The following is a 25,376-nucleotide window of genomic DNA, read 5'->3' as shown; positions in this document are numbered from 1 at the left end:
CCCGGCGCCGGACCGCACCTGCGGCGAGCCGGCGCCCGCGGCCTGAGGGGAGGCGCTCCCTCGCCCCGGGAAGCGGCCGCGCGAGGGCGGTGTCGGGCGCGGCACAGGCAGCCCCACGGCCGCGCCGCGGTCTCCCGCGGGCCGCCCCTCAGGCGCTGCACCTCAGCACCCCCCGGGGGGCGGGGCACCCAGGGCCACGCCCACAGAGGGCGGAGAGTCGCGGCGAGGCCACGCCCCGCCATCGGGTGGGTGGGAGGAGCGCCCGGCCCCACCCCCAGGCCGCACGTGACCGCGCCCCGCCCCCGCCGCTCCGCAGCGCCAGCTCGGCAGAGCGTGGACGCCGCGGCCGGCCGCAACTTTGTCCCCGGGGCGCCGCGGGCCGAGCGGGAGCAGCCCGCCGGGCGCCTGCCCCATGTCCCGCGCGGCGAGCGAGAATGTGGAGTACACGCTGCGCAGCCTGAGCAGCCTGATGGGCGAGCGGCGCCGCCGGCAGCCCGAGCCCGGCGCGGCCAGCCCGGCCGGCGAGCGCAGCCTCCTGGCGGCCGCCGAGTCGAGCGCCAGCCTGCAGAGCGCGGGCGCGGGCGGCGCGGCGGAGCTGGAGCGCGCGGCGCGGCGCCAGTTCCAGCAGGGCGAGACCCCCGGCTTCGTGTACGTGGTGGCCGCCTTCTCGGCGCTCGGCGGCTTCCTGTTCGGCTACGACACGGGCGTGGTGTCGGGGGCCATGCTGCTGCTCAAGCGGCGGCTGCGCCTGGACGCGCTGTGGCAGGAGCTGCTGGTGTCCAGCACGGTGGGGGCGGCCGCCGTCGCGGCGCTGGCCGGCGGGGCCCTCAACGGCGCCTGCGGCCGCCGCGCCGCCATCCTGCTGGCCAGCGCGCTCTTCGCCGCGGGCTCGGCCGTGCTGGCCGCCGCCGCCTCCAAGGAGACGCTGCTCGCCGGCCGCCTGATCGTGGGCTTCGGCATCGGTGAGTGGCGGCGCCGCGCGCCCTGCCCGGCTCTGGGCGCTCGGGGGCGCCTTGATGCCCTTTGCTCTTTGGGTGGGGAGGGGGCTCCCAGCCTGGCGTGGCCGTCGTTCCGGGTCCGCCGTCCGGGACCCGGAGCTGCGCTGGGTTCCCCCGCCTTGCTTCCCCGCCCTGGTCCTTGCTCTCCGGGCGGGCGGGACGTGGCGCCCTCCCCGTGGGCGCTGCTGCTGTGCCTGGTGGCTCTGCAACTTTCCTAGCCTCCCTCCACGCGCGCCGTGGGCTCTGCGGGCCCGCGGGGTCCTCGTTCGCCACCCCGGCCGGGCTGTGCGCCCCGCCTGCCCTGCTGTCCACCAGCGGAGCGGCGAGGGAAAGGGCGCGTCCGCTTCGCTGGTGCGTCCGGGGGCGGCTCCCGCTGGGGGTCCGCGCCCCGAGGGACGCCTGCTTGTGGCTCCGTTTAGGAGACGGAGGGGTTTACGCCCGCGGCTCGCCCGGCCAGGGCAGGGCCGTCTGGCACGGGCTCGGCAGACGGAAGTTGTTAGAAAGCACTCACTGGTGATTTTTCCCAGGACGCACCGCTGATGCTGTTTTAGTGTCCGGTCATTAGGATATTTTTTGCTTCCCGTAGCGGGGCTGGGTGGCTCCCCTGGGTCGGGGCCGCTGCCCACCTGGCCGTTCTGCGCGTGCTTCCCGGGGACGCTTCGCTTCTGATTAGCCCCGTGGCTTCCAAGGCAGGCAGCGAAGAAGCCGCCGGTTCCCCGCGCCGCGTCCGAGACACCATCCTCGAACGCAGCCTGGGCGCCTTAGGGCTGACTTGGCTTGAGTTCGTTTTGTGCGGTGTGAGTGAGGCTCTCCGTGTAATGTTTTTTTTTTTTTTTTTTTTTTTTTTGGACAGGCAGAGTGGACATTGAGAGAGAGAGACAGAGAGAAAGGTCTTCCTTTGCCGTTGGTTCACCCTCCAATGGCCGCCGCGGTCGGCGCGCTGCGGCCGGCGCACCGCGCTGATCCAATGGCAGGAGCCAGGAGCCAGGTGCTTTTCCTGGTCTCCCATGGGGTGCAGGGCCCAAGCACCTGGGCCATCCTCCACTGCACTCCCTGGCCACAGCAGAGGGCTGGCCTGGAAGAGGGGCAACCGGGACAGAATCTGGCGCCCGGACCGGGACTAGAACCCGGTGTGCCGGCGCCGCTAGGCGGAGGATTAGCCTAGTGAGCCGCGGCGCCGGCCTCTCCGTGTAATGTTAAGTCGGGCCACAGGCTCCAGAGTGACCCAGCCCTGAAGCTGAGGTTAACCCCGCCTTCCTTGCACCAGCCTGTGTCCTTAGGGCCCGTGCGCAGGTACCCTGCTCTAAAGTGGGCGGCCAGGAGACCCTGATACCCCACCCTAGCTGGGCCACCAGGGTACCCTGCCTTGAGCCAGGTGACCAGGATTCTGTTCTAAGCCTTGTCTGCTTGGGAACACCTGAGTGGCTTCTGTTGGATAGAATGTGGGAATAACATCGTTTTGGGTAGCAAGATTTGTTCGGTAAACAAATTGGTGATGTTTTCCAGAGATCTCTGAATGAAGCCTCCTAGTATTCAGTACCCTTTGGGGGCGGGGTGCTTATGTGCAGCTGGCGGGAAGATCCAGCCCAGGTTGTGCGTCATGTCCTCTCCCCGGTGTTGAGCCGGTGCGAGAAGAGGGAGGGGTCGATATTCCTGACAGCCCCCCAAGGTAGAGCTTGATGAGAGGCTGATACGAGTGCAGGACTCAGTGACCCCAGCAGAGAAGGTCAGTTGCCTTCTCCCTTGGAGATGGTCCATCGACACAGGGGTAGTTTCACTGGAGAAATGAGCAGAGAGGAACCTAATGCAGGGGACCCATGCAGAAAGGGCGAGTGGGATGTGCTCAGTGGGTGGTGTCAGAACAGCCAGGATGTGAAGCAGGCGGTCAGAGCGGCAGGGGCTGTGGGGTCTCTGTGTCCCAGCCCCTGCAATGCTCTCAGGCTCCCTGGTTTGGGGTGTGGCGGGGACTAACCCCAAGGGGGCCCATCTCCCTTCTCCTGGCAGACACACACCTGGACCAGGTTTCCTCAGAGCCCTCCTCTTTGGCACCTTGTTTTAGGGTCATAGCTAGACTTTGAAATAGGGCACATTGAGAAACCACAAAGCAGGACCAGCGTTAAGCCGCCATCTCTGAGGAGAGCATCACCTCCGGGCGCCAGTTCGAGTCCCTGGTGCTCCACTTCCCGTCCAGCTCCCTGATAAAGCAGCTGCAGCCACTTGGGAGACCAGGAGGAAGGTCCTGGCTCCTGGCTTCGGCTTGTCTCGGCCCTGTTTGCTGCTCCCACTTCGGAAGTGAACCAGCAGATGGAAATCTCTTCCTCTGTATCTCCCTCTTTTTCTCTGTAGCTCTTTCAAATAGATTTTTTTTTTTTTTAAGTGAGAAACCACAAAGCCAGAAAAGCTGCTTCAAGGTAGGATCTGGTCAAAGTGTTTAGCTGTACACACGAAATCCTTAAAACTCCTATTGATAACCAGCCTTCTAAAGGAGAAGTCACAACCATTATGATTTCTTTTTATTTTCATTTTTTACTTGAAACAGCGATTCCACCTGCTGATTTACTCCTCGAGCACTCAAAACAGCCAGAGGTAGCCCAGGGTGAAGCTGAAAATTCCATCCCTGTCTCCCATGTGAGTGGCAGGGATCGAGGCACATGGGCCATCACCTGCTGCACCCCCCCCAGCCCCCCACCCTGGTTGGTGAGCAGGAAGCAGAAGAAGAAACTGAATAGCTGTGTCCAACCAGGCAGTGCCAGGTGGGATCCAGGTGTCCCGAATTGTTACTTAAGCCGTGGTGCCAGATCCCCAGTGCACAGCAGTTAGATCCAGCAACCCGGACATGGCCCCCAAAATGTGGTTCTGCTCGCTTCTGCAGATAAGTTTGCCAAGGCAACTCCTTTCCTTGACGAACTTAACTGCGGAAAGTGGGGGCCTGGCCCGCGGGGCAGGGATTTTTCTTAATTTTGTTCACTGATGTGTTCCTGACAGGTAGGACAGATGAGCTGAATAAATGAGTGAATGATTGTGAACAGTCACATGAAAAAAGCCCCATTGCTGGTGGGATCTCACCGTAAGTCAGAATCGTTCTTTGCACAAAGGAAAGCTGGTGCGATACAAGTACTTGAAAGGTCATCTGGAGGTTTTGGTTGTAATAGGTGAGTGAAATCACCCATTTATCTATTCAACACGGCTAATTAAGCTTCCGTTATAGATGCTGTCAGGATTGGGGTAGGCAGTAATTAGGTGGAGAAAAACCCCACCCTGGGGTGTACGTTCTTTAATGGAGCAGGAAGACACTCAGGGAGCAATTAAAGTGCGATGGAGATTTTGCTCAGGTGCCCAGCGGGAACGCAAGAAAGTGGGAAATTGAGTCTCTTGAGGGAAGTCAGTAGGACACAGGACTGAGGAAGACTTCGCAGGATGGGTATTTAAGCTGGGGTTTGACGGGTGAGTAGGAGTTCAACAGATGGTAGAGAAGAGGTGCTTGTGTGTGGAGTGGGCACCCAGGCAGGGCTAGACTTCCGAGCTGTTTGACTGGAAGGCAAACCTGTTTATAGTAGTTAAATGACAGAGTCGGCATTCCAAACAAAACCACACAGCCTTGCTCTTTTAACACCCTGTGCACTTATGGTGAGGTATGCACAGATCTTGTTCGTTTAACACCCTGCACAGGTGTCTAGGTGAGTGAGAGGTGGGGGTGGGGTCGTCTCGGAACAGGAGTGTGTGTGCAGGGCTCAGGCTGAGCACAGCTTGTTTGGCCAGATGTGTTCATGGATAGCCAGTGGAGGATTTTGTTTTTGTTTTATTTAAGAGGCACAGAAGCAGAAGCGGACAAAGCTCGCATCTGCTGTTGGTACAGATGCTCACAAGGGCCAAGGCTGCACTAGACCAAAGCTAGGACCTGAGATTGCAACCTCGGTGTGGTCTCCCGAGGGGGGGGGGGCTCAGGTACTAGAGCCCTCACCACTGCCTCCCAGGGTGCTCATTAGCAGGAAGCTGGAATCAAGAGTGGGGCTGGCACACAAAGCCAAGCACTGTGGTGAGGGAGCAGCAGCTTAACCATCAGGCCCAATGCCCACCCCCATTGATGGTTTTTAACTGTCAGTGATGTAAGGAAATAGCCCTGGAGTCTGATATTTTTTCTTTTTGGTTTATTTATGTATTTGACTTTTAGTGTCCCTCCCTCCTTTGCACTTTCAGGCTCTTAGAAAGTCTACAAACAAACCCTTTAGAGTTGCTCACTATAGGGTGGGAGAAGCCAGGGTGTGGCTGTGAATGGCTGGCACAGGAACAGCCCAGGGCCTTTCTGCAGGAACTTTGGACAGACAGTGGAGTCCTGCAGTGGAGGGAACTTAATCTGTGCTAAGTGAGTCAGTAGTAACAGACCCAGGCATCTGCAAGTCAGGGGCTCCTGTTTGTTACTTTAAGGTTCTGCTTCCTTGAAGGGTTGCAACAAAGTCTGTTGATGGCCTGCCCTGGCTGGATCATTGTTTTCAGTATTTTCTTTGCCCTCATGAGTTTGCTCTTGGACTAGACCCCCCCAGGCATGAGGCCAGACCCTATCCATTCTTCCTATCCCTGGCTGTCACCACTTGGGCTTGGGAAACTCAAATTTCTAACAGGATACCAATTTTCCATCTCAGAAATCACCTGTTCTGGCATAGAAAGGTGTCTGTTTATCAGGGTTTTAACATATGGTTAGTTACATGGTTACAGCATGTAACTAACATGTGAGTTGCCCAGGCTTGCTTTATGTGGTTAGTTCCTGTTACTTTGTATCTCTCCTGCATGATACAAGAGTGAGTTGTCTAGGCAAGACAGATTCCTAGAGCATAATTCTATTGATCACTATTGGCATATACGTGGCCAGCCAGAAGACATACAGAATAGCCCTTTCTCATGCTGTTGGTGTTTATTTAGTGTCTGTGGGCCTCTAAATTCTGATACTCCCCAATTTTGAGATGCTTTACTAAGAACTGAGGGTAATTTGTACAGCGTTGGTCTTTAGTTAATCACATCAGTTTCTCCTCCGTCTGCCTGTTGCAGGACTCCCTCTAGTGGAACACAGTTGTAGCCGCATATAGGAAGCAGCCTGTAATTGGCTTGTTGCTAAACTACTAGAAATACAACATATTTTATTCTCCAATAGCACTTGAAATTTTTATTCCTTAATGTAAAGCAAATATAAAATCTTTTTGGATGAACAAATCATGCAAATCAAGAGTAACATTGATAAAGACTTCTGTGTATGGTAAGCTTTCTCAGCCAGATGCAGCCAGATGTTCAAATAGCAAATCAGCTCATGGAAATGTTTTTGTGGGGATAGTGATCACAATTTTTCCTACACCCCCCCTCCCGGTTTTCTTTCTTTGTCTTTTTTTCACAGGACTTGTGTATAGGATTTTTGCCTCCTACTAGTAAGAAATGGACATGAGGGGCTGGTGCTGTGAAATAGTAGGTAAAGCCACCGCCAGCAGCACGGGCATCCCATATGGGTGCCTGTTCAAGTCCTGGCTGCTCCACTTCCAGTCCAGCTCCCTGGTAACGTACCTGGGAAATCAGCAGAGGATGGCCCAAGTCCTTGGGCCCCTGCACCCATGTAGGAGACCCACAAGATGCGCATGGCTGCTGATCAGCTGAGCTCCTGCCATTGCGACCATTTAGGGAGTGAATCAGCAAATGTAAAATCTCTCTCTCTGTGTCTCTGTCTCTCTCTCTGCCTTTCAAGTAAGTAAATAAATCTTAGAAAAAGAAACAGATTTGAGAATAACACTTGATTCTCTTTCCTTGTTTTCTATATGTTAAGAGTTTTGCTCCCTCCCTCCCTTTTGTGTCTGGTGGCACAGGGACTTACAAGCTAAGTATGTTTGCTTAGTGATATTGTAACACCCTCTTCAGGCGACTGACAGAAGTCTGTTAACTGGTGTTAGACATGAGTGATGTGGAGTTGATCACGTGACTTCTGTGGGAAACACTACCTTTTCCCTTGTCCATGTTTCCTTTATCACAAGCTCCAAGTGAGAACACGGTTAAAGTTAGATGATTGACGTGAGCATCTTTGGACACAATGTAGGATTTATTAATAGAACTCAGATAGTAGTCTTGCTTTCTCAACAAATTTATTTTGTCTGAAAGATAGCTGTTGCATTTGCTTGTTAGCTCCCCAAATGCCTGCAGCCACTGGGACTGGAGCAAAGCCAGGAGCCCAGAACTCAGTCTGGATTTCCCACAGCTTCTTGAACCATCACCTGCTACCTCCCGGGGGGCACTGTGAGGAGCTGGGTCTGGGAACCCAGGCATTGTAGCATGGAATGTGGGCATCTCCAGCAATTCTTAACTCCTGGACCAAACGCCTGCCCAATCTGTGGGCAGAAGTATGTGAGCCAGTTTTTCTCTGATCAAACCTGGCTCCTTCCACGTGATCCTCTTTCCGCAGCTTTTTCATTTCTTTTCCTTTCTCTTCTGTGGTGGTCGGAGTCCGTAAGCAGCAGCACCTCGAATCCACGCTGCTGCCGGTCGCAGAGCTCCTGCTGTCGGAAGGAGGAGCTGTGCTCACAGGGAACCTCGAACCTTTTCCACAGTTGGAATTTTATTTCCTGGGCCAGCGCTGTGGCATAGAAGGTAAAGTCTACACCTGCAGCACTGGCATCTCATATGGATGCTGGTTTGAGTCCTACCTGCTCCACTTCTGATCTAGTTCCCTGCAGATGGCCTGGAAAAGCAGCAGAGGATGGTCAAGTGCTTGGGCCCCTGCACCCAAGTAGGAGACCGAGAAGGAGTTCCTGGCTTTGGATCTGTCCAGCCCTGGCTGTTGCAGCCATTTGGGGAGTGAACCAGTGGATGAAAAACCTGCCCCCCCCCAACTCTGCCTCCCAAATAAATAAATAAATCTTTAAAAAATTAAAAAAATCCATTTCCCTTGATGTAGAGAAAAAAAAAACATTTTAATGGGACCTTCTAAACTTAGGCTGGGAACACTGTGCATTTCTGTTTAGGCCTTTTATTATTTTACTAAGTGTTAGCACCACAGATGGGAAGTGCATGGTCTGCACTTTGCATCCAGGTCACCTGGCGTGGGCCTCGTTTTCTGGCAAACCTGAGCGGCGTGCCAGGGGTCGTCATCTCCCTGCCCTTTGCCGGGGCGTTCCAGGTGGTCCTTCCTCACGGCAGAATGTGGACTGGCAAGCACTTTAGCTGTCTACACCCTGGCTCTGGTGACGCCTGCCTAAAATCCGTTGAATGCTTGCACTTGTAGACATGTTGCAGGTACTAATGCATGGTCTTCATTCTAACCCCGTGGCGTAATGAATACTATCTTTATTTTAAAGTGAGGATGTTCTGGAAGAAAACAAGGGAAGTGATTGCACGCTGGTCACACATGTACTGGGAGGAGCCCGCGTTGGCACTTGGGGTATGGCCGGCTCCAGGAGCTGGCTGTTGGCAGCTGCCGGCAGGCTCACCTCTGCCTGGATCCAGCATCACTGGTGTTCACCATGACAGTCAGCATACTTTTGTGTGCTTTAGTATAGATGCATTTTGTTTCATTATTATGGTGAAAGAGTAACAAAAACTTTGTAATCTTTTTTTTTTAATTTATTTTTTAGAATTTATTTGAAAGTCATAGTTACACAGAGAGAGAAGGAGAGGTGCTCCATCCACCGGTTCACTCCCCAGTTGGCTGCAATGGCTACAGCTGCACCGATCCAAAGCCAGGAGCTTCTTCCGGGTCTCCCACATGGGTGCAGGGGCCCAAGGACTTGGGCCATCTTCTACTGCTTTCCCAGGCCATAGCCGGGAGCTGGCTCAGAAGTGGAACAGCTGGGACTTGAACCTGTACCCATATGGGATGCCGACATTGCAGGCGATAGCTTTACTCTATATGCCAAAGCACATTTCCCACCATCTTTGTAGGATTTTTTTGGACAGGCTTTCTCCAGGAAAGTTGAGTGGTCTATAATTTTTATTTTTTATTTTGTTTTTTCAAGATTTTATTTATTTGAGAGGCAGAGTTACAAACAGAGGGAGGGAGAGGCAGAGAGAGGTCTTCCATCTACTGGTTCACTCCTCAAATGGCTGCAACAGCCAGAGCTGGGCTGATCCAAAGGCAGGAGCCAGGAGCTTCTTCCATGTCTCCCATGCGGGTGCAGGTGCCCAAGGACTTGGGCTATTTTCCACGGCCTTCCCAGGCCACAACAGACAGCTGGATTGGAAGTGAAGCAGCTGGGGCCAGAACTGGCGTCCATATGGGATGCTGGCACTCCAGGTGGAGGCTTATCCTGACACAGGACTGGTCATGAACTTTGCAATTTTAAGGATTGTCATGTCTCAGTACAGTAGTGTTCAGGCTGTTCTCCTTATTGCAAAGCAGATCTCTGGAGTGTTTTCATCTTGAGACGTTAGAGAGAGGAGGGGCAGAGAGAGAGGGAGGTCTTCTATCCGCTGTTTCACTCCCCAATTGGCCACAACAGCCACAGCTGTGCCCATCTGAAGCCAGGAGCCAGGAACTTCTTGTGAGTCTCCCATGCAGGTGTAGGGGTCCAAGGACTTGGGCCATCTTCTGCTGCTTTCCCAGGCCATTAGCAGAGAGCTGGATCGGAAGTGGAGCAGCTGGGACACGAACCAGCACCCATATAAGATGCTGGCACTGAAGGTGGTAGCTTTACCCATTATGCCACAGTGCTGGCCCCACCTCTTTATTTTATTTTATTTTATTTTATTTTATTTTATTTATTTTTTTGACAGGCAGAGTGGACAGTGAGAGAGAGAGACAGAGAGAAAGGTCTTCCTTTGCCGTTGGTTCACCCTCCAATGGCCGCCGCTGCCAGCGCGCTGCAGCCGGCACGCCGCGCTGATCCGAAGGCAGGAGCCAGGTGCTTCTCCTGGTCTCCCATGGGGTGCAGGGCCCAAGCACTTGGGCCATCCTCCACTGCACTCCCTGGCCACAGCAGAGAGCTGGCCTGGAAGAGGGGCAACCGGGACAGAATCCGGCGCCCTGACCGGGACTAGAACCCGGTGTGCCGGCGCCGCTAGGCGGAGGATTAGCCTAGTGAGCTGCTGCGCCGGCCTCACCTCTTGTCTTTTAAACAGTAATTCCCACCCATCTCGGCCCCTTGGCTTCCACCTGTATGCTTTATGTTTTTACAATTGGGACTGCTTTACATTGTGGGATCATGCAATGCTTTGGCTTCTGTCTGGCTTAATTCACTTAGCTGAGTATTCTAGAGGTTCATCCATGTCACCTCAAGTGTCAGAATTTTCTTCCAGAGATTGTGTAATACTCCATTGTATTGCTGGTTACACCATGTTTTCCTAATGCACTCGTCTGTTTATGGACATTTGGATTGTACTCCTCTGTGGGCTGTTGAGGACAGTACTCAGTGTGAGAGTGCAAATCTCTCTTACAGATACTGCTTTGAGTTCCTTTGCGTTTGTACCCCGGAGTGGAATTGCTGGACCATACGGTAGTTGTGTGTGGTTTTTTTTTTTCCTGCACCAATGTGTATGTATATGTTTGCATATGGTATATGAAGGCACTTCCAAAGCTTGTGGGAATATGGTAGTTGTGTTTTGAATTTTTGGAGGGAACTGCATACTTTTTCCCATAGTGGTCGTACCATGTTATCTCCCTCCCCACTGTGCACAGAGGTTGTAGTTTCTCTCCATCTTCACAGGTGCATATTAATTTATTTTCTCTTGACAGTTGGTCATTCTGACAGATGTCCAGTGATGTCTGTGGTTTTGATTTACATTTTTCTTAGGATCACTGAGGTTGAGCATCTTTTTATTTACTGACTGGCTATTCGTATATCTTCTTTGGAAAGTTGTCCATTCAAGTCCTCCACCTGTTATTTTTAAAAAGTGTTACTTCTGTATTTGAATACCAGAGCTCCCGTGCACTGGTTTTCTTCCTAAATGCCTGGGAGCCGGGAACACAGTCTGGGTGGCAGGAGCCCGACTACTTGGCCCCTTATGACAGTCTCGCAGGGTATGCATTAGCAGGAAGCCAGACTCACGAGTGGAGCCGGGACTGGCACATGGGTAGTCTGCTAGGAGCCCTGGGTATCTTAACCACTGCATCAGACACCTGCCTGTGCCTGGGGAATGGGTTTGTTTCTGATGGGGTGGTTGAGTTGTGTTTCTTGCCTGTTCTGAACAGGAAGCCCTTCCCTGGTGTGCTGCATGCAGATCCCTCCTTCTGTTTAGCAGCTTGCCTTTGGGTTGATGGTGTCCTTTGATGTGCAGAAATTTCCAACATGATGTCATCCTGTTTGTCCTTTTTCACGTTTGTGGCCCATGTCTAAGAAGTCATTGCCAAGTCTAGTGTCCTGAAGCTCTTCCCTTCGCTTCCGTCTAGAATGGTACAGTTTGGGTCTTAGGTTACACTGACTTTGCTCATGGTGTCAGTTAAGGATACGCTTCATTCTTTTGCACGTGGTTACCCAGTGCTCCCACCACCATTCGTCGGACCATCTTTCCCTTGAACATCATGTTTAAAGTGCACACTGTGGAGTGTGACAGGTGTTTTTTGGACACGCCCTTGGCATTTAACAGGAAGTGATGTTTAGCAAACAACCCTGGGTAGAGCATTCCTTGCCCTTGCTGGGGCTGGGGAGCAGGATGCCTGTGAGTGGAGCAGCTAAAACTCAAACCACACGTTCCCAGCATACCCCCTTGAATCCCCTGCTCCTCTCTGCTTGCTGTGTGCTTTTCCTTGATGTTCCCTCCAGCCCCTGCTCTGCATTCACTGAGTGCTGACTTGTCGGGTGCCAGAGAGACAAAGGCAAAGACAAGACAGTACCTGTTCTTGAATTCCTTGGACCCGGAAAGGGACGGCGGACCGGAGAGTACAGGAAGGTGTGGTGACCCTGTGCTGAAAGCCTCTGCCCAGGCCAGCTGTCTGGCCACAGCGGTGTGTACCTGCTTGGTCTTTTTTTTAGCATAGCGCATCTCTCCTGGTAGATCAGAGACTCACTGGGGGCAGTTAATGGGGAGCTAGCAGTATTTACATCCCCCCTCTCCTCATCCATGCATTTTCACATATCAAGCCACAAGTACATAGCAAACTAAAGAATGCACAAAGTAATTTGCAGTAGAAGAGTGCTGTAGCATGGTTGAATATGAGAGACCCCAGGTAGGTAGCCAATTGTGGCACTGTTACGTAGGAAACGGAGTCCCACGTCCCACCTGCCCTGGTTCTCACACCTGCTAAGTAGGCTCAGATGCTGCCTCCTGGTTACTGGCATCGACGAGTTCATTGTGGCAAAGAGCTGGCAGCTGCCTGGTGCAGCGGAGAGCCCTGGTGTGCTCAGCGTTTGTCCACCAGTGTGTATCCTTGGCCCAGTGACACTGCGTGCTCAGTGTATGAGTCTCCAGTGTGGGAGTTCACACAGCACTGAACAGATGGGCCTGCTCCGGACTCCCGGATGTGGAGGTGCCTGGCTCTGCGTGATCGCTGGCCCTGGTCCCCGTCACAGCCTCACACCTCTCTGATTGAGAGAGAGGAAGCTCCTGTTGGTTTGATGTCTCTCCTTACTGGTAACCGCAGTATGTATTGCACAAAAGAAACAACCCTTGTGGGAGACACACAGCGCTGTTCTACTGTACGTTTCTCGCTCTGTCCACCTTTCCCATGGTCTCGGTCACATGATGTCAGCCGCACCCAGTGAGTGCTGATCCTGGCACAGTTGGGTCTGAGAGAAGGGGCTTGTCTGTGCCAGGAGGCGGAGCCCAGCCATGGAAAGCACAGAGGGAGCAGGGGTTCCACCTGATGCCCTGGGGACTGAGAGAGGAAGAGCTGACAGTGTGCACCTGTTGCTGGCGGTGAGGCCCAGCGGAGCTGGGCTCTCACATCTGTCTTGTGCTGTAGTTATTTTATATGCCTACTTACAGACAAGATAGGTTGGTTCCCAATGAAAAGATTTATTTGCCATTCCTGAGGCAAGGAGTGAATAGTCTTAATAATAATAATTAAAAAACACTTGAAAGTACTAGCTGTAGGGTAAAAGGAATTTTAATAATAGAAGCTTTTTTTTTTTTTTTTTTTTTATAAAACTCCATCACCATGTTTTTGGGCTTAGTTTATGACTTCATGTAAGGAGCTCATTCCATACAGCATAGAGAGAAAATTGGGAACTGAAATTATGTGGATGGTATTTAAGGGCCAAACAACCATGCAACTTCTTAAAAGTTTTTATTATTTTGTTTGACAGGCAGAGAGAGAGAGAGAGAGACGGACTTTGATTTGCTGGTTCTCTTTGGCTGTTAGATTGGGAGCTGGGAGCCCAATCCAGTCTGCACTGGCAGTGGCAGGAAGCCAATCAATCCCGTGAGCTGTGGCCTGCTGCCCCGCAGCTTCTGCAGTAGCAGGAAGCTACAGTCAGGAGTGGAGCTGGAAATCAAGCCGAGACACTTGGATATTGCATGTATAAGTGATATTCAGGATAACGTTGCTGTGCTGTCTCTGACGGCTGGAGACTCAGATCAGCAGTGAATTGTGGTGGCATTAATTGGGACAGCAGAGTAGTGTGGGGTTAAGCTTCAGGCCTCTCTACAGACAAAGACGTCATCCTGTAAGGTAGTGTTGGGTAATGTGATGCAGGTATTGCCCGTGTTTACCTCATTTTAGTACTTTTAAAATCATAACACTAATCCTCCACCTTGCGGCGCCGGCACACCGGGTTCTAGTCCCGGTCGGGGCGCCGGATTCTGTCCCGGTTGCCCCTCTTCCAGGCCAGCTCTCTGCTATGGCCAGGGAGTGCAGTGGAGGATGGCCCAGGTGCTTGGGCCCTGCACCCCATGGGAGACCAGGAAAAGCACCTGGCTCCTGGCTCCTGCCATCGGATCAGCGCGGTGCGCCGGCTGCAGCGGCGGCCATTGGAGGGTGAACCAACGGCAAAGGAAGACCTTTCTCTCTCTGTCTCTCTCTCTCACTGTCCACTCTGCCTATCAAAAATAAAAAAAAAAATTAAAAAAAAAATCATAACACTAGAGGCGTCCACACCTGTTCCCTGTACTCTTGCTTTAATTAAATTTTTGTTTCTTTATTGGGAGAAGGACAGAGGCCCTGTGGTAGCCCAGGAGGGAACGGGAATTCTACAGTCAGCAGCCAGAACTTGGTATGGAGCCCAGGAACTCTGATGTGGGCTGATGTGTTATGTGTTATGTGGGTACTCTGATGTGGGCTGGTGTTAGGACCTCGAGGCTCAGTGCCCGCCCCCCGTGTTCTTTGGGGTAGATGGGTGTATTCAGGGTAAGGACCCACCATCTGTGGTTTGGCAGCAGGTGCGCCGGTGTCCAGGGCGACTCTGAGGTCATGCACACCCCAGGCCCTGTCCACCTGGTGGTGAGGCTGAGAGACCTGGGAGCTGCACGCACACCAGCACTGGAGCACTGGTCCTGGCCTGCATCTGTCTTCTTCTTTTTTCTTTCTTTCTTTCTTTTTTTCTTTTCTTTTCTTTTTTTTTTTTTTTTTTGACAGGCAGAGTTAGACAGTGAGAGAGACAGAGAGAAAGGTCTTCCTTTTTCCGTTGGTTCACCACCCAATGGCTGCTGTGGCTGGCACTGCGCCTATCTGAAGCCAGGAGCCAGGTGCTTCTCTTGGTCTCCCATGCAGGTACAGGACCCAAGCACTTGGCCATCCTCCACTGCCTTCCCGGGCCACAGCAGAGAGTTGGACCGGAAGAGGAGCAAGCAGGACAGAATCTGGCACCTCAACCGGGACTAGAACCCGGGGTGCCGGTGCCACAAGGTGGAGGATTAGCCTAGAGAGCCTGAGCCACGGCGCCGGCCCTGGCCTGCATCCGTCTTGCAGAGAGCAAGCTTCCTGGGAGCTCCCGTGCAGCTGTTCACTATGCGATGGTGATACGTAGGATCTTGCAGAGTTTACTCGTCCTTCTTCCTCTCATCCATTTTTTTTTTTTAAATGATTTCTGATGTTGAGAGTGATCTAGTTTGTTTCAGTCAGCTATTGCAAAGAACATAGTGTCCCAGCAGAATGTCATTTCCCCTGGAACATACTCGGTCTGTGCAACCCTCTAACCTGACTTCTATTCTGCAGACTATGGGAGCCAAGGAGAGGAGCTTACTGTAGGTGCTGTGAGAGCCTTCTGAGGGTGGACTCCACGACAGAGCTGTGTGGGTTGTGGGTGCATCTGCTTGTTAAACAGGAGGGTTAGTGTTGAAGTTCAGGGAAGAGCACGCTCGAGAGTTAGATAAGTTAGCACTGTTGGTGACTGTGCCAAGATTCTCTCTATTTGATAAAAACAAATTTTAGTAATATACACAGATCAATTTTCATGTATTTCATAGGTACAGTTCTAAGAGGGTAACCATACTTCCATCACTCCTTTTTTCCTTCCTCAATCTCCTACCTTCCTTCATTTTTTATTTTAAATTTAATTTTTGAAAAAATAAATAAATTTAATTTTTGCCAAAGCGTAATTTCACTCCACTCTGTCATCACAGGCTTAATATACCACTAGCCATGATATTTAACAAGTAGGAAGTGGAAAGACTACAGTTCCACAACTGTATAAACAAGGGGTAAAAACAGCAATCAGATTACAAGATGCGGTTTTCATTCCTCTGCATGTTTTTTGGTTTTCTATATCTACTGTAACTTAGATAAGCAGACATGATTTGTCTTTTTGGGACTGGCTTATTTCACTAAGCATCATTCATTGAATCCATTTTGTTGCATAAGACAAGATATCATTGTTTTTGTGCTGTGTAATGTTACATAGTATATATATGTGTATGAATTCATATACCACATTTTTTCTATGTAGTCATTAGTTGATGGACATCTGGTTGGATTTCACATTTTAGCTATTGTGAATTGAGTTGCTGTAAACATGGGGGTATAAATAACTTGCATATGCAGATTTCATTTTGTTTGGGTAAATTCGCGGAGTAGCATGGCTGAGTCATTTGTAGAGCTGTTTTCAGATACATGAGAAATCACCATACTGTCTTCCATAGTGGTTGTACTACTTCACATTCTTTCCAGTAGTATATTTAAGTACTTTTCCCCCACATCCTCTCCAGCATTTATTGTTTGTTGATTTTTGGATGCTAGCCATTCTAACTGGGCTGAGGTGAACCTCATGGTGGTTTTTATTTACGATTCCTTGATGGCTAGTGATCCTGAGCATTTTTTCATGTGTCTGTTTGCCATTTGTGTTTCATCCTTTGAAAAATACCTGTTCATATCTGTTATTTCTGAACTGGATTGTTTTGCTGTTGTTGAGTTTCTTGCGCTCTTGATAGATTCTGGATATTAATCCTTTGTCAGTTGGATAGTGTGCAAATATTCCCTCCCATTCTGTCAGTTGCCTCTTTACTTTGTTGTTGCCTTTGCAGTGAAGAAGCTTCTCAGCTGGATGTAATTCCATTTGTCTTCATTTCACTTTGATTGCCTTTGCTTCTGAGGTCTTTTCCAAGAAGTCTTTGCCTATGCCAACGTCTTGCAGAGTTTGGCCGATGTTTTCCTCTAGTAATTTTGATGTTATCAGATCATAAATTTGGATCCTTGATCCCATCTGAGTTGCTTTTTGTATGAGGTATAAAATAAGAATGTTATGGATCCAATTATTGCAGCACCGTTTGTTGAAGAGACTGTTCTTTCTGCAGGAATTGATTTCAGCTCTTTTGTCAAAGATTAGTTGGTTGTAGCTGTGTGGATTAATTTCTGTGGTTATTATTCTGTTCCACAGTTCTACATATCTGTATTTGTGCCGGTACCAAGCTGTTTTGATTATAACTGCCCAGTAGTATGTCTTGAAATCCGGTTATGTGATGCCTCCATCTTTGTTTTTGTTGTATTAAGATTACTCTAGCTGTACAGAGTCTCTGGTATTTCCATATGAATTTTAACATAGTTTTTTTTTCTAGATGTGAGCAGAATGTCATTGGTATTTTGAGGTTGCATTGAATCTTTAAATTGCTATGAGTAGTACGGACATTTTGATGATATTCTGCCAGTTGACAAACAAGGAAGTTTTTTTGTACTTTTTTGTGTCTTCTATTACTTTATTTAATGTTTTGTAATTTTCATCAAAGATATCTTTTACCTCCTTGGTTAAATTTGTTCCAGGGTATTTACTTTTTTTTTTTTTTGTAGCTGTTATGAATGATATTAGACATACAATTTTTTCTCTGCCATGGCATTGTTTGTTTATATAAAGGCTATTGATATTTGAGTGTTGATTTTATATCCTGCCACTTTACCACACTCTCCTGTGAGTTGCAATAGTCTCTTAGTGGAGTCTTTTGGTTTGCTGTATATAGGATCATGTCATCTGCAAACAGAAATCATTTGACTTCCTCCTTTCCCGTTTGCATTCCCTTGATTTCTTTTTCTTGCGTAATGGCTCTGGCGGAAACTTACAGGCTTGTGTTGAGTAGCAGTGATGAGAGTGCACATCCTTGTCTGTTTCTGGATCTTAAGTGGAATGCTTCCAGCTTTACCCCTTTATTTTTTTTTAATTTTTATTTTTTTAAAGATTATTTACTTGAAAGAGTTACACAAAGAGAGAGGGAGATACAGAGAGAGAGAGAGAGAGAGAGAGAGAGGTCTTCCATCTGCTGGTTCACTCCCCAGTTGGCTGCAACAGCCAGAGCTGCGCTGATCCGAAGCTAGGAGCTAGGAACATCTTCCTGTCTCCCACATGGGTGCAAGGGCCTAAGGACTTGGGCCATCTTCTACTGCTTTCCCAGGCCTTAGCAGAGTGCTAGATTGAAAGTGGAGCAGCCAAGACTCAAACTGGTGCCCATATGGGGTGCAGACAATGCAGGCAGCAGCTTTACCCACTATGCCGCAGTGCCAGCCTCCTATCTCTTTAAATAGGATACTGGCTGTGGGTTTGTCATAAATTGCCTTGATTGTGTTGAAAAATGTTTCTTCTATACCCAGTTTGCTTAGAGTTTCCATCATGAAAGGGTGTTGTATTTTATCAAATGCTTTTTCTGCATTTATTGAGATAACCATGAGGTTTTTATTCTTCAATTTATTAATGTGATGTATCGCATTTAGTGATTTGGATGTGTTGAACAAGGGATAAATCACACTTGGTCTAGGAGAATCATTTTTCTGATGTGTTGTTGGATTCAATTAGCCAGTATTTTGTTGAGGATTTTTGCATCTGTGTTAATCAGGATTATTGGTTGGTAGTTCTCTTTCCTTTCCTTTTTGTGTGTTTTTTTTTTTTTTTTTTTTTTTTTTTTTTTTTTTTTTTTTTTTTTTTTTTCTGGTTTTGGAATTAAGGTGATGCTGGGCTCATGGGAAGTTTTGAGAGGATTCAAGTCTTTAAGTCATTTTGAATAGGTTGAGCAGAATAGAAACTAGTTTTTCTTAAAAGTTTGGTAGAAGGGGGGCCACCTCTGTGGCACAGCAGGTTAAAGCCCTGGCCTGCAGCACCGGCATCCCATATGGGCACCGGTTCAAGAACCAGCTGCTCCACTTCCCATCCATTTCTCTGCTGTGGCCTGGGAAAGCAGTAGAAGATGGTCCAAGTCCTTGGGTCCCTTGCTCTTGCGTGGGAGACCCAGAAGAAGCTCCTGGCTTTGGATTGGCACAGCTCTGGCTGTTGCGGCCATTTGGGGAGTGAACCATCGGATGGAAGACCTCTCTCTGTTTCTCTCTCTCTCTGCCTCCCCTCTCTCTGTGTAACTCTGACTTTCAAATAAATAAATAAATCTTTTTAAAAAAAAGTTTGGTAGAATTCAGTAGTTAAGCCATTTGTTTCTGGGCTTTTCTTTGTTGGGAGAATCTTTGTTACTGATTGAATATCTGTCTTGGTTATTGGTTTATTTAGATTTTCTAAGTCTTTATGAGTTAATTTTGATTGATTGTGTATGTCCAGAAACCTATCCATTTCTCCTAGGTTTTCCAGTTTGTTGGTATATAGCTGTTTATAGTAGTTTCTGATGATTCTTGTTACTTTGTGTTATCTGTTTTAACATCTCCTTTTTCATGTTTGATTTTATTAATTTAGGTCTTCTCACTTTTTTTTGTTTGTTTGCTGTTAGTGCCAGCAGTGTATCGATTTTGTTTATTTATTTTTTTTAGAAAACCAGATCTTCATTTCTCTGATCTTTTGTGTCTTGTTTCTTGTTTGAGTTTTGTTTGTTCTCTTAATTTTAATTATTTCTTTTCTCCTAATTTTGAGTTTGCTTTGTTGTTATTTTCCCAGGTCCTTGAGATGCATTGTTAGATCTTTTATTTAATACCTTTTGAATTTCTTGATGTAGGCATTAGTTGCTATAGACTATCCTCTTGGCACTTTTTTTTTTAAACTATCCAATAAGTTTTCATATGGCATTGTCATCTTCCTTTGTTTCTAAGAATTTGTTGATTTCTGTTTTGATTTCTCTTATGACCCACTGTTCACTCAGGAGCATGTTGTTCAGAGTATTGGCATATTTTGTAGAGTTTTTTTTATTTACTTTTTTATTTTTGACAGGCAGAGTGGACAGTGAGAGAGAGAGACAGAGAGAAAGGTCTTCCTTTTTGTCGTTGGTTCACCCTCCAATGGCTGCCATGGCTGGCGCGCTGCGGCCGGCGCACCGCACTGATCCGATGGCAGGAGCCAGGTGCTTCTCCTGGTCTCCCATGCAGGTGAGGGCCCAAGCACTTGGGCCATCCTCCACTGCACTCGCAGGCCATAGCAGAGGGCTGGCCTGGAAGAGGGGCAGCCGGGACAGAATCCGGCGCCCCGACCGGGACTAGAACCCCGTGTTCCGGCACCGCAAGGGGGAGGATTAGCCTAGTGAGCCGCAGCGCGCGGCTGTAGAGTTTTTTAAGTTGTTATTTCCAGCTTCATTCATTTGTGGTCAGATAAGATTCAGGGTATGATTTCAGCTTTTTAAAATTTGTCGAGACTTGTTTTATGGCCTAGCGTATGGTATGTCCTAGAGGAAGTTCCAGGCACTCATGAAGAGAACGTGTATTCTGTAGCTGTGGGATGTAATGTTCTGAACTTATCAGTTAGATGCATTTGATCCGTAGTGTGCATGAGCCCTGTTTTCTCTTTTTGATTTTATGTCTAGTTGATCCGTGCACTGATGAAAGTGTGGTGTTGATGTCTCCCTTTATTACTGTAGTGAAGCTTACGTCTCCTTTTACATCCATTAACATTTTTAAAAGATTTTTTTTTTTTATTTAAAAGGGTACATAGCAAGGCAGAGAGGAAGAAACAGAGATACCTTCTATTAGCTGGTCACTCCCCACATTGCCACAACAGCCAGGGCTGGGCCAGGCCAAAGCCAGGAGCTTCATGTGGGTCTCCCATATGTGCGATGGAGGCTCAGTTTTGCTTGGACCATCTTCTCCTGCTTTTCCCAGGCCATTGGCAGTGAGCTGGCTTAGAAGTGGAGGATCCAGGACTCAAACCAACGCTAATGTGGGATGCTGGCATCCCAGGCAATGGCCTTACCTGTTTTGCCACCATGTTGGCCTCAATGTTTGTTTTAAATACCCAGTTGCCCTGATATTGGGTGCATATATATTTACTAGAGTACATCTTCCTGTTAAATTGATCCCTTAATCATTACATAATGCTCTTCATTGTCTCTGCCCCTCATTTTTGCTTTTTGTTAGCATGGAGTATCTTTTTCCGTCCGTTCACTTTCAGTCTGTGTGTATCATTGGGTGTGAGGTGTGTTTCTTGGCAGCAGCAAATAGGTCTTGTTCTTTAATCCATTCAGCAGTCTGTGTCTTTTAATTGGAGAAATTAGGCCACTTAAATTCAAAGTTATTATTGATAAGTAATGACTTGGTGCTGCCATTTCTCCATGAATTTTCCTATTGTTTCTTTTGGATTTCAATTGTACTTTGACCAGGAGATGTTCTTCCTTCACAGTCTTTCATGATGTCGACTACCTTTCTCTGTATCTGTGTAGTACACCCTTAAGTATCATTGGTAAGGCTACATGAGTGGTAAAAAGTTCTTTCCATTTCTGTTTTTGGTTTATTTCACATTTGTTTATACATGAGAGCTTTTCTGGGTGCAGTACTCTGCTTTGGCAATGTTTTTGTTTTGGGTCTTGGACTATGTGTCTCCATTCTCTCCTAGCTTGTAGGGTTTCTGGTGAGAAATCAGCTTTCAGTCTAATTTAAAATCCTTTGGTGGTAATCTGGCATTTCTCTCTTGTACAATTTAGAATCTTTCTATGTTTTACTTTTGAAAGTTTGACTACAATGTGTCATGATGAAGATCTTTTCTGATAATGTCTGTTAGGAGTTCTCTGTGTTTCCTGTACTTGGATGTCCCATGTTTCTCCAAATTAGAGAAGTTTTCTGCTAGTATTTCACTGAGTAGGCTTTCTAATCTATTTCTTCTTTCTATTCCATCGGGAATTCCTAAGACATGAAAATTTGGTTGTTTAATAGTATCCCATACATCTTGAACACTAATGTCAGCTTTTCTAATTTTTTTTTCTTTTTTTCTGTCTGACAGATATTTCCAGAGATTTGTATTTTAGCTTTGATTTTCTTCCTGCCTCACCAAGTATATTGTTAAGACTTTCTGTTGTATTTTTTGACATATTGAATTCTTCATTCTTTTTTTTAAAAAGATTTATTTATTTTATTTGAAAGTCAGATTTACAGAGAGAGAAAGAGAGACAGAGACAGAGATCTTTTATATGCTGGTTCACTCCCCATTTGGCTGCAACGGCCAGTGCTGCGCTGATCCGGAGGCAGGAGCCAGGAGCCTCCTCCGGGTCTCCCATGTGGGTGCAGGTATCCAAGGACTTGGGCCATCTTCCACTGATTTCCCAGGCCATAGAGGAGAGCGAGATTGGAAGTGGAGCAGCCAGGACTCGAACTGGTGCCCATATGGGATGCTGGCACTACAGGTGGCAGCTTTACCTGCTACGTCACAGTGCCAGCCCCTGAATTTTTCATTTCTAATACTTCAGTTTGATTTCTTTTGAAAATATGTCTCACAGCACAATTTTTCATTCATGTCACACATGGATTTCTTTAACTCATGAATCCATTTGTCTGTGTTTCTGAGTGATCCTTTGATCATTCTTTTCTAATATTTGATTGCTTTCTACATCTTCATGTTCTAATATTGAAGTGTGATTATGTTCCTTTTGGGGAGTCCTATTGTCTTCCTTGTTCGTGTTTCTTACAGTTCTGTGTTTATTTACAGGCACTAGTTGATTTTCTCCTCTGATACCTTTTACCTTTGAACTATGCCTCTGTGACTTAGTGGAGTGTCTGGTCCCTCAGTGGATGTCCAGAGGCATATGCTGGGTGTGACCGGGGAGCTCTGCTCCGTGCTCAGGAGTGGGACAAGAGTCCAGGGTGTCACCATGTTGGGCCTGGTGGGGCTCCTCTGTGGTCTGCAGGGAGGAAGAGAGTGTCATCATATCAACTGGCATGATCCTGGGTGTCAGCCCCTCTCAGCCATGGTGAACCATCCACCGAGTGTGAGCCTGCCCTCAGCCTGACAGTGCCCAGGCACCTCACCCACGCAGGCGTTAAAACCACACGAAAGATCTGTGCACACCATAGTGTGGGTGCAGAACCTGGAGCCTCTGAAGCCAGACACAACAGTTGCCCAAAGGCCCAGCCACATTCTGTTGCACAGCCACAGGGAGCAGGGATCCCTTCTCACCCTGCAAGCCTCTCTCATCTGTGCAAAGAACTGGAGTTCCCAGAGCCAGCTGCCGAACCAATAGGGATTGGTTGGTGCTTTGCCTTGGTTGCTGGGCGCCGTGATAGAGTGAGGGGAGGGACTGCCTAAGTGGGTGCCCTTCCTGCCTGCCAACCCTCAGACCAGACTCAGATTTATGGAATTATTTTCATTTTATTGCTAGGGGGTATACACACACACACACACACATAAATAAATGAAGAGAGCTTCCATTTGCTGGTTCAGTCCCCAAATGCCTGCAACAGCCAGAGCCGGACCAGGTTGCAGGCAGGTGCCTGAAACTCAGTTTGGGTCTCTCCCATAGGTGGCAGAGGCCCAAGTACGTGAGTACCACCTGCTGACTCCTAGGGTGTGAATTAGCAGGAACCTGGCTTGGAAGCAGAACAGTTGGGGCGGAACTGGCACTCTGACGTGGGTTGCTAGCGTTGTAAACAGAGACCTATCACCAGCCCCTGCTAATAGTCATTGGAACAGAAATTTCACTCATGAGATTATAAGGAAATGGGAAATAAAGACCTTGCTTTTGGCCTGGCGCTGCGGCTCACTTGGCTAATCTTCCGCCTGTGGCGCCGGCACCCTGCGTTCTAGTCCCGGTTGGGGTGCCGGATTCTGTCCCGGTTGCTCCTCTTCCAGTCCAGCTCTCTGCTGTGGCCCTGGAAGGCAGTGGAGGATGGCCCAAGTGCTTGGGCCCTGCACTTGCATGGGAGACCAGGAAGAAGCACCTGGCTCCTGCCTTTGGATTGGCACAGCACGCCGGCTGTAACTGCCATTTGGGGGGTGAACCAAGGGAAAAGGAAGACCTTTCTCTCTGTCTCTCTTTCACTGTCTAACTCTGCCTATCATAAAAAAAAGACCTTGCTTTACATAAAGATATTTATGGAGGTACAATATGAAATTTTTTAAAAGATTTATTTATTTGAAAATCAGGAATACACAGAGAGGAGAGGCAGAGAGAGAGAGAGGTCTTCCATCCAATGGTTCACTCCCCATTTGGCCACAATGGCCTGCGCTGATCCGAAGCCAGCAGCCAGGAGCTTCTTCTGGGTCTCCCATGTGGGTGCAGGGGCCCAAGGACTTGGGCCATCTTCCACTGCTTTCCCAGGCCATATCAGAGAGCTGGGTTGGAAGTGGAGCAGCTGAGTCTTGAACCAGTGCCCATATGGGATGCTGTCTCTTAACCAGGATGTTAACCTGCTGTGCCACAGCACTGGCCCCGAAATTTTTAAAAAGCTATGATGGGAGTGGATGGGAGTGTTTCCCATTGGTTGGAGAATGCCCATGTAGGCCATGGGATGTGTTCAAACCTTGCGTTGCCAACTTGAAACATGTTGAACTTAGCTATACAATCCACAAACAATAAGCACCCTGAAGAGGACAATAGAATCAATGGACACGTTGATTGTAACTACCTAAAAAATGATGATGGGTGCCGGCCTTGTGGGGAGGTGGTGAAGCCACTGCCCATAACACCTTTATCCAGTATTGAAACTGCTCCGCTTCTGATCCAGCCCCCTGCCGAAGCACCTGGGAGAGCAGTAGCAGCAGCAGATGTCCCAAGTACTTGGGTCCCTGCCATCCACATGGGAGACCTGGATGGAGTTCCTGGCTCCTGGGTTGGCCTGGCCCAGCCCCTACCATTGCGGCCATTTGGGGAGTGAACCAGCAGATGGAAGATCGCTGTGTCTTTATCTCTGTGTGTAACTCTGTTTTTCAAATAAATACATAAATCTGAAAAAAATTACAGTGGATGTAGAGTTTAGAAGAAGTTGTATATGTAGTGTACATATGGTAAAAGCGTCTGTATACTTTTTTCTCTTTATATTTGTCATTATAACTTGGCTAGGGTTTCAGATTTCTGTTTTAAAATACCCAGACACATACATAACAAGACTCCAGCAGTAGTTTTTTTTCCTCTGCAAAATTAGCTTTTACCTCTTATCCTGGGGAATAAAATTTTAAAGAAATGATGACAAAAATGTTATGAAGAGTATACTCAGGAAAGTCACGTGGTGTATTTTTCCCTGAATTTTTAACTCATCACGTGAACTAGCAGAACCTCTTGAGAGATGTTTCTTGGGTCTCATTATCATCTGTGTTCCTGGTAGGCATCCCCCTGCCTTTGCCAGTGAGAATCCCCTTCCATTCCTCCGCTCCCCTCCACACTCACCCCAGTCTCCCACTGCCCCTGGCTGCACCTGTGCCCCATGCTCTCGTGGGTGGTATCTGTGCTCCTGGCTCAGGCTAACCTCCCTCTTACCCTGTGCTCTCATTCCAGCCACTTCCCCTTCTCTTTTATCTCAAGTCCTCTCTTGCCAGACGATCTTTCCCAGAAGCATGCACACATGCTGTTATTTTAGCCATCTTTTAAAAAAGCGCTTTCTACCCCATTTCCTCTTTCACTTACTCTCCCATGTGACTCCTTAATGTAAAACAGTTGCCTATGCCCTCGTCCCTCAGTGTCTGCCCACGGATTAGCCCCAGGTCCCCATATCCCAAACCCGTGGGTATCTGGGTCCCTTACGTGTCTGTGCAGAACCCTAGCACGTCTTCCGTTAGACCTCGAAGCATTGCTGGATTCCTACAACACCTGAGCCCATAGAAATGCTCCGTGTTGTTGAGGGAGTCTAATGACAAGCAGAACTGTGTGTGTGCCCGCTGCAGGTGCAGATTTTTCCCTGAATATTTTTGATCTTCTTCGGTTGAATCCGTAGACATA

At 48.7% G+C, this 25,376-nt stretch overlaps 1 protein-coding gene across 5 annotated transcripts in view; it reads left to right on the top strand.

Moving 5' to 3' along the window:
• Positions 1–288: 288 nt before the first annotated feature.
• The window catches only part of SLC2A13 (solute carrier family 2 member 13), a 341,591-nt gene continuing 316,503 nt past the window's right edge, over positions 289–25,376 (top strand). The window contains exon 1 of one of the 5 annotated variants that reach the window (XM_051850400.3): positions 289–962. In XM_051850400.3, the coding sequence (XP_051706360.1) occupies positions 413–962 (550 nt within the window). In that variant the 5' untranslated portion in view covers positions 289–412. The remainder of the gene's footprint in view (positions 963–25,376) is intronic. The other 4 variants (XM_089304024.1, XM_070049659.2, XR_016213163.1 and 1 more) reach the window with 4 other exon arrangements.

The sequence above is a fragment of the Oryctolagus cuniculus genome, chromosome 9, assembly GCF_051225735.1.
Source record: "Oryctolagus cuniculus isolate XC-2025 breed Fujian yellow rabbit chromosome 9, ASM5122573v1, whole genome shotgun sequence".
NCBI classification, from domain to species: domain Eukaryota; kingdom Metazoa; phylum Chordata; class Mammalia; order Lagomorpha; family Leporidae; genus Oryctolagus; species Oryctolagus cuniculus.
Note: the sequence above shows the minus strand (reverse complement) of the source record. Positions and strands in the feature narration are given on the sequence as shown.